Source organism: Meles meles, chromosome 12, assembly GCF_922984935.1.
Source record: "Meles meles chromosome 12, mMelMel3.1 paternal haplotype, whole genome shotgun sequence".
Taxonomy (NCBI): Eukaryota; Metazoa; Chordata; class Mammalia; order Carnivora; family Mustelidae; genus Meles; species Meles meles.
Window position 1 is genome coordinate 29,558,993 of NC_060077.1, and position 9,135 is coordinate 29,568,127.

At 54.0% G+C, this 9,135-nt stretch overlaps 2 protein-coding genes across 5 annotated transcripts in view; one reads left to right on the plus strand and one right to left on the minus strand.

Annotated features, from left to right (window-relative positions):
- The window catches only part of GNAZ (G protein subunit alpha z), a 52,660-nt gene extending 50,116 nt beyond the window's left edge, over nt 1-2,544 (plus strand). For all 4 annotated transcript variants that reach the window (XM_046024925.1, XM_046024924.1, XM_046024923.1 and 1 more), the window contains one exon: nt 625-2,544. In XM_046024925.1, coding sequence (XP_045880881.1) covers nt 625-969 — 345 coding nt within the window. In that variant the 3' untranslated portion in view covers nt 970-2,544. The remainder of the gene's footprint in view (nt 1-624) is intronic.
- The window catches only part of RSPH14 (radial spoke head 14 homolog), a 76,726-nt gene that overhangs the window by 60,189 nt on the left and 7,402 nt on the right, over nt 1-9,135 (minus strand). The gene's annotated exons all lie outside the window — the stretch shown is intronic.

A 9,135-nucleotide genomic window follows, 5' to 3' on the forward strand; every position in this document is an offset into this window, starting at 1 on the left:
GCCAGTGCCACTGGGGTCACTGAGCTTCCTGGGCCACTGTCCTCACATGAGGAACTGAGACTTCCCTAACTCTCTAGATTGGAGCCTTTGGTTTGGAAGCACGGGCTCGCCACTCACAGATCTGGCTGAGGACTGACGGTACCATGTGATAGCACCGAGGCTTGGAGGATGGGCCAGACCTGCTGGCCAGGCAGGAGGCTGGCCACACTCAGGTTGAGGGAGATATGATGGCAGCTTGGGCACCGTGAGCTAGCACAGGACAGCAGGAGATGAGGCCCTCAGCTGTGAGTACGGAGTTGCCCGGGTCCCTGCGGCCGACGGACGCCGTGCAGCAGCCCCAGGCCACAGAGGAGGGTCTGATGAAGCAGAACATCCCCTTACAAAGACATGTCAGGGTGCCACAGGTGGGGCCAGCCCCTTCAGGGGCCCCAGAGCCTATAGAAGGCAGGCAAAGACAGACTTGGCTTGGCAGAGGAAGGACTTCCCACCAGGAGGGTGGTATTTCCGGGGCCAGTGCCGGGATGGGAGAGCCTGCCACCGGGGGCTTCCTCCCACCAGGGCTGCCGGCCTAGAGCCTTTCCATGCTGCATCCCCTGATTAACGCCAGCATTTTCCTGCCCACAGAGTCGGATGGCAGAGAGCCTGCGCCTTTTTGACTCCATCTGTAACAACAACTGGTTCATCAACACCTCACTCATCCTCTTCCTGAACAAGAAGGACCTGCTGGCGGAGAAGATCCGGCGTATTCCGCTCACCATCTGCTTCCCGGAGTACAAGGGCCAGAACACCTACGAGGAGGCCGCTGTCTACATCCAGCGGCAGTTCGAGGACCTGAACCGCAACAAGGAGACCAAGGAGATCTACTCCCACTTCACCTGTGCCACCGACACCAGTAACATCCAGTTTGTTTTTGATGCGGTGACAGACGTCATCATACAGAACAATCTCAAGTACATAGGCCTTTGCTGAGGAGCCGGGCTGGCCAGTTTGCCTGTGGCGAAACCCCTGGGGTATCAACACCCCACTCGTGCTAGGGAGACCCAGCCCAGGGGCAGAAAATGGGGGAGGCCTGATGAACGTCCCCCCCCCCCCCGCCCCTCCACCTCCTTGGCCCCCACGTTTCCGCAAACATAAATATATATGGATAGATTGCTAGGTAGGTAGACATACACACACATGCGCACCCACACAGTCTGGAGATGGCCAAGTTCCCCAAAGTGTTGGAGCCTCTTGAAGACTTAAGCAGCTGTCACCAAGTTCACTACAAGCCCTTCCTGCCCCTTCACCTTGCCTTCCCGAGTCGGCCCCGCTCTGCATGGGGTGGGGGTGGGGGTCCCTGTGGGACTAGGAGGAGAGGCAGCTGGGTCATCTGGAGGAACACCAGCTCTGCCCAAGCTTCGGACTGGGGACCTTGCTACTGACCAGAAGGGAGGACGAGAGCAGGGTCCATGCGCTTCCCTGCTGGCCATGCCTACTGCTGGCCTGCTCTGTACCATGTTTGTTCTGGAACCAGGGTGCGAGGCCAGATGACACCATTAACCAGACCTCTAGCCACTCACAGCTCTTTTTAAACAGCTTCAGAATATGCAGCAAAAATCCACACAATAACAGGAGTGGCACGATTTGTTTCGAACTCGGCCAGCTGGGTTCCAGCTTTTCTTCTACCAGTCTGATGTTTTATAAATCAAACCCTGGTTTTTCTTCTCTGACATCCCTTTTTTTTTTTTCTTTTGGCCAAATCTCGTGGTGTTTCGCAGAAATATGGAAAATTTCAAATGCAGTTGAGTATCCTTTTTTAAAATGCAGATTTTCAAAACATATTTTTTTTCAGGTGGTCCTTTTGTGTCTGGCTTGCTGAGTGTAAAAGTTGTTCCCTGGATGAGCCTGTCCCTCTACTCCCGAGCGACACTGGGGCTGACAGCCACCCTATGGCAGCCTTGTAGGGCCGCGTTGTACATAAGCCCATGCAGCGTCCTCCTGTTTCCGGTGCGGTTTCTGCTTCGTTTTTATTTCAGAAAATAAACGTGATGTATTTCAAGAAGGTTCTTCACCGAGGAGCGAACAAACAGTAGCTAAATGTCTTGGTGTTTAAAGAGTAAATTATTCGTGGCTTTGCAAGTGGAGGAAGGGGAAGCAAGAGATGGGGCCCCAGCCCCTGCATGCCCTGCACCCGAGATGGGCCAAGAGCTACTTCGACTCCTGTGAAGGCTCAGCTGGCGTTGTAGCCTGAGGGAGGCCCTGCTGGGACCTTGCACTCTGGCCGTGCCTGTCCCAGGGCCTGTGGCACCTGCCACCATGGAAGGACCTTGGCCCAGGGCTGCATGTAAATATGAAACCCCTGCCATCAAGAGGGAAGGCACCGCCAGAGCCCTTGCCAAATCTCCTTTTCTCTCAGCCTCTGTTCGGTACCCATATGTCCAAGGTCAGTGTGTGGGATCACAGCCAAGGACTTTAAGAGATGTACAGAGGGAAAGAGGAGCTGGTGATTGTATGAAAGTTAAAGATTGTCTACTTTAAGAAAATAAAATAACCTGAATGAGCTGAGCCTCGTGCTGCCGTGCTGTGAGTGTGAGCGGCTGACCTGTGGGACAGTGCCTGTAGATACCATCCAGACACAGCTTGCATTTTCCTCTCCCCTGATCCACACATTCAGGCACAATCACTTTGAAATGAACATGAAGAATGAACAACCTTGGGGTGCCTGGGTGGCTTTGGTTAAGTGACTGCCTTCGGCTCAGATCATGATCCTGGAGTCCTGGGATCAAGTTCCACATTGAGCTCCTTGCTCAGTGAGGAGCCTGTTTCTCCCTCTGACCCTGCCCCTTTGCATGCTCTCTCTCACTCGCTCTCAAGTAAATAAATAAAATCTTTAAAAAAAAAAAAAGGAAGAAAAGAATAAACAACCTCAAGTGAGGAAAGAAAGTGCAAGAGAGGGGAGCCCTGCCAGGCCCATGTGTCTGGAGGGGCTGAGGTTTGGGGATGATGATGGCTCCAAGACCCCCACCCAGCACTGCCCCAGGCTGCAGCATCCCCCAGACCCCTCCCAGCCTAAAGACACCTCTGCCAGAGTACAGGAGGCGGACAGCCTGGAGGGTGCCAATAATGCCCAACCATGAGGGTGGGTCCTGCAGGGGGTGAGGAGGAGGGATCCCCCACTGTCTCCCCATCTGCTGACACTGACTTGTGCGGTTAGGGGCATCTCCATGTGCTGGAGAGCGCTAATTAGGAGTCGAGTAAGTTTGTTCACCCTGCACCAAGCACCTTACACATTATTTTAACACCTGTACCACACAGCAGGTTGTCAGCTGTGACCCATTTTACAGATGAGAAAAGGTGCTCAAGTCAAGGTCAGGGACTGGTGGAGCAGAGAGGTGAGTGTTTCCCACAGCCTAGCCCTGCTCCTGATCACTTTGCACCCAGACAGGGTCCCACAGGGAAGGGCAGAGCCACTCTGCACCTCCTCCTCAAATCCGGGACCTACGCAAAGCTCTGAGTGAGGACCAGCAGGTGGGGAGATACACATTACAGGGACACAAGTACAGATCAGGCTCTCTCCCTCCCCCACCCCGAGCCCTCATGGGGATTCCCTTCACACCTTCCCACATCACCAAACAGCAAAAACCCAAGGGGACTTTTGTAAAAGAAGAAATGGCGTGTGACTTAAAATCTTGGGGACTTATTTTACGCTTTTAATGCCAACTGTGAAAAGAGCAGTAATTTCACCGTGAGCATCCTTCACCCAAAAATACATAGCTAGAAGGAAAATAGGAGGGCTCTACCTTCCCTCCTGATGTGCTCAGGGGTGGGAGATGGCTTTCCTGGGCCAGTGCTCCCAGTTCCCGGAGTCCAGTCAGCCCACTCTCCCAGGGCCCCATCTCCACTGCAATCTGTCTGCACTGCATTTTTTTCCCTTTTACACCTCTGTGATCTGCTACATGAACTGCCCCTCCCTGCTTCATTTCACTGACCCCTCTGACAAGTATGTTTCCCATACTCTCCACTTTCATGACATTTGTCCTCCACTGTGCCCAGACCATACCCAGTATGGAGAAGTCACCTGCTAAGCTAAAGGTCCAGGAAAGGTCCACCATCATCAGACGGAAATGAGCTCTGGGACCAGCAGCAGAGGGATCGGCCAGAGGAGGCCAGAGTTGGCAGGAGAACGAGCCTAAGAGGAGAGCTCTACCCTGTGCAGGAGGAGCTGGCCCAGCCTCGCCATCTACAGGTGACTAACAACAGCCCAGGTCCCACGATGCAGCCAAAGACTCCCTCTCCTAGGGCACACCTACCATGTGGGCTCTGGGGGATCACCATCTGTCCCTATAGCTTTTGTGGTCACCTGAGACAGAGCAATGGGTCAGTGACAATAATCCCAGCTCTCCTCGGTGACTGCTCACCGCATGGCTCTGGGCTGAACCTGGTATGCAGTCATCTGATTCAATCCTCCTCAGCTCCTGAGAAGCCAAGATTACTGGCTCTGTTTTATAGAGGGGAAAGCAGAGACCTGGAGGGGGGATGACTTCCCAGCATCACACAGTGTAACAAGTGACCTGACCAGGCCTGGGTCCCCAGGGCCAGTGCTCCGTCTGTCCACCCTCCCTGGAGCCCATGCAAGGCCCTGGCCATCTAGGACAAATGGGGATGGGGTGAGGTTCTGCTGCCTCAGGGGCAAGTGCTGGGGAGGGCCACAGTCCCCCATGAGGACAAGGGGGCCCCACCAAGGCTGGATGGCACCCTGGGCACTGGCCTAAGAGATGAGCTGGGTGAGGGGTTTCAGTGCTGATGTAGGTCCAAGGCCAGGGGCCAGCTGCTTCTGCCCAGCACAGGCACCAGAAGGACTTGACCCGCTTTGTGTAATGAGCTGTCCTCAACTGCCCGGGAATATGAAAGCCTTGTGGAGAGGGCTGAGAAAGACTGCCTGCTTCAAGACATCCCAGAGGAATAGCTGCAGGGATGGTGACCTACCTTGATTGGGCCAGACAGGGAAAGGCTCTCCTGGCTGGAGAAGGCCAGTAGATGGGGAGGGTGAGAGGAGACAAGGCTTCAGGCAGGTGCAGCAGTCTGGGAACCAGGTGGACACAGTCACCGTTTGTGGGCATCATCCTTTGCTAAGTCTGGGAAGGGGGCACAGACTGTCAGGCTGAGGACATGCTTGGGGCCTGCCGCACCCTGTCCTGAAGGCAGGTGAGAAAGGACAGGCCCACCCCTCTAAGGCAGCCAGCCCCATCCCTGCATTCTGCAGTGTCAGAGCCAGGAGGAGCCGGGTTGTTCCAGGCCACCTCCTCAGGCAGCCCCTGAAGAGAGAAAGGAGTGTAGCAGCTTATCTGCCCAAGACTGCCTGTCTGAGGCACACTGCAGAAAGGGGGAGAACACCGTGTTTTGCTTCTTCAGCAGACCCTCTCCCTAGGCTTCTGCCACTCTCACCCCTTCAGCTCCGAAGTCCCCCCACACCTCAAGATTCCCAAGATCAGAACTGCATCTGACAGCAAGCCCTGTCCCTCCCCAGGCCCACACTGCTCCTATCTGAGGCTGAGGAGCCAGTCTCCACAGGAGAGGACTGAGCACAGCCTCTCTGCCTCCCTGGTGGGTGCTGGCCCCTGGGCAGGGAGGGGCACCTATTTTTACCCCCCACAGCCCCATGCAAGCCAAGGCTGCCTACAGTGTGTCAGAGACAGAACAGTCCCTGCACCGTGCTGCTGCCACAGCTGGGCCAGCAGCTCAGAGCTCGGTCCAGACTCACAGGTGCACCGTCACCCTGGTTCCAGGCCACCATCAGAGGGCCCAAGGGGCCTGGGCCGTGGCCAGTGGGGCTGGTAGGGAGACACTTCTAGGGCCCTGTGCTATTCAGCTGCCTCCCAAAATGCAGTTACAGAAGAATCCTCAATTTTGACATCGGAGTTCTCTCCTCTAATGCCAGTCACAAAATAAGACCCGTTTCTGCAGGCAGTTAGCAGAAATGAGGGAGCAGACAGAGATTCCCCCAGAATTTCCAGCGGTCACTCAGGGCCCGCCTGGCGGGAACCTGGGCTGGAGGCTTCTGCCTGGCATTTGCCTCTATAATCCTGCTTTCCCTTCACCTGACTTGCAGCACCCCAGGGCCTGAGATGAGAGCCAGGCCGGGTCAAGCAGTCATCGGTCCTATGGCACCCCCTGCTGGTTACTCTGGGAAAACACACAGCTCGCCAGATAGATCCCTCTAGGCCCAAGGACTCAAGAGGGAGGACCTTCCCCTCTTCCCCTGCAGGTATCTCATACTACAGATGGACGGAGCAACTGAGGCAAAGTGGCTGGACCAGATCAAGGGCCCAACACGGTTGTTGAATTGATGAAGGAGGGAGGGAGCTAATTGCCGCAAATAACTAAAAAATGATCCTTTAAAATACGGCATAAAGGCTGCTAACACCAATATCTCTTGGGTGTCAGGCACGCAGCTAGGTGCAGAGGGTGCCTTTTGGCGTGGCAGCAGATAGAAAACCTGTACTGATAACCACAAGCCGGAGAGCCAGCTGAGCCCAGACTATGCCTCACACAGGCACCCAGACTCCTACGCCCCGTGATAAAGCCGAAACTATTGTCCAAGATCACACACTGGTTAAAAGTACACCCATGGGGCATCTGGGTGGCTCAGTTGGTTGGGCAACTGCCTTTGGCTCAGGTCATGATCCTGGAGTCACAGGATCGAGTCCCACTTCGGGCTCCCCGTTTAGTGGGGAGTCTGCTTCTCCCTCTGACCTCTCTCCTCTCGTGCTCTCCCTCTCTCATTCTCTCTCTCTCAAATAAACAAAATCTTTAAAAAGAAAAAAAAAAGTACACCCATGAAGGAGATGCACCCACCCCACCCTGAGGCCCAGTGAGGACACCACCTGGGACACAGCCACACTGGCCACGCCAGAAGCCACAGTGCTCAGAGTCCCCCCAGGCAGACTTCTTGGGGCATCTGCCCTAGCCTATGTCTCTCTCTCCCCCCCCCAACCACTGCTACACATCCCTCACCAGAGTGTCCCAGGCCTCCCTTGCAAGCACCTCACAATGAGCAGCATCTAAGGAAGGCTGTGATACAGGGTGCGGCTTGCTCCTGGGGACCCCGGTAAGGCTTGTCCCAACCACGGCCCCCCTACTCTTTGTGATGTGCCCGGTGCTTGTAGCTTCCAGAACAATTTTGCAGGAAGAAGATAGAAGCAGGCCCTCCCCACCAGAACACAGATTACCATAGAGTTTTTGTAGCTAAGACCAGACTGGCAAGGGCTAGACAAGAAGACCTGTAAACAACAAACAAACAAAAATCCAGGCCAGGTACCTTCACTAGCTAAATGTGAAAAGCAAAACTCTTACACTTCTAGAACAAAATAGGGCAGAATATCTTCATGAGCACTGAACACACACACACATACAGACAGAGAGAAAGACTGATGAAACCAACTACATCCAATGGAAAATTGCTGGGCTAACGAACAAATAAAGAGTGTAAAGCCACGCAACAGCCCAGGAAATGTCATTTTCAACATGTGCACATAGCCAATGAAGGACTGGAATCCAGGATGAATGAAATGCTCCCTCAGATCAATAAGAAATAGAAACTCAGCAGAATTCTCAGGCTCCAGGGAGGCACCCGGCAGGAGAGGCGATGCGGGTGGCGTCAGGCAAAGGAAAGATGCCTCCTCTCCCAGCCATAGGGGACGGCAAAGCCATACAACAGTGCAACAGCACAGCACACCTCGAGGTTGCTGTTGAGGGTGCACAGCAGTCTTTCTCCTGCCTGGAGGAGGGAGGGCGGGGAGCAGTGGCAGTATCTGGCCAAGCTGAAGGCCATGCATCTCCCCTCCACAAGGAGGCTGTCCTCCAGCAGAGGCCTTGGAGGGACTCCAGGAAAATCTGAGCAGGAACACTTGGGATCAGAAACAACCAGCCTGCCCCGTGAGCCAACCAGGGGTAAGTGTATTGAATGTCAGCATTACATTCAAACAGCAGAAAGGTATGCAGCAGTTAAAACAGTCAAACAGAGCCTGTGACACGGCATGGCTAAATCTCAAAATTATAACATAAGGTTAAGTGGCAAGGGGATGCATTCAGCCAGATCCATAGGCATCGAGTTTTAAAACATGCTGGGCGAGATCTCTGTATGACTACATCCTTGGTAATATATAAAGACGTGCGTTAGGGATATAGTCAGAAATTACTGGGGGCTCCAGGGAGGGCAGGAGAAAAGGTGCTGGGTGGGGAGGTTCACAGGGTGCTTGGACTATTATTTAAAAAAAAAAAACACACAAGCAAATGGGAAATATGGTGAAATGTTAAGACTTAGCAAAGCTGTGATGGTACCTGATGTTTACTCTCATTATCTCTGTATTTCTCCGAAGGCTTAAACAGATCACATTAAATTAAGAGAGCTTGGCTCCACACCCCAAGAAGGAGCATTCCTGTGTGGTGAGCACAGGGCATTCATTCAGCTCAGCCCTGAGCGCCGGTGCTTCAGACACCCCACTCTCCCAGTGGCCCTCAATCATGGCCTCAAGAGAGAACCAGCCATGGTGCGTTTGAGAAAGATACATGTGCCGGCTCCCAGAGACAGATCCTGTTGGCCTGGGATAGGGCCAGGGATAAGCGCGGCCTTTCAAAAGACCACCAGAGGGTTCTGTGGTCTGGTCTAATGTGTTCCCTAACATCCATTTCGGCCCAGCTGGAAGAAGTCGTGCTTCCCAGATGGGCAGCAATCCCGGACCCCCAAGGGCTCTACTCCTTTGCCCTACCTCGCTGAACCTCATCCCATTAGTCAGTTCTCTCTGGGCCCTCAACTCAGCGAGAGCTCGTGCATGGAGGTGAGTGTTTATGCCACGTTTCATGCAGGGCGATGTGCAACACGCTTGGCGAGCATCTTCTCACTTGCCCTCACTTCCCCATCCAGGGGCAGGCAAGGAACCAGGGGAAGGGCAGAGGGAACCCCGAGCTATCTCAATCCTGGGCTATGACACCTTTTTGCCCACCTTTAACTTAAGTCACCCCCTTCAGGCCTTGATATCATGCCTCTCTGAATGAGCCCCATTAAAAAAAAAAATGTTCATTGCACCACATGACAGGGTAGACATGAACCTGACACAAATCTGAAACCTCTAGCTGTAGTGGCTGGGTGGCTGTCAC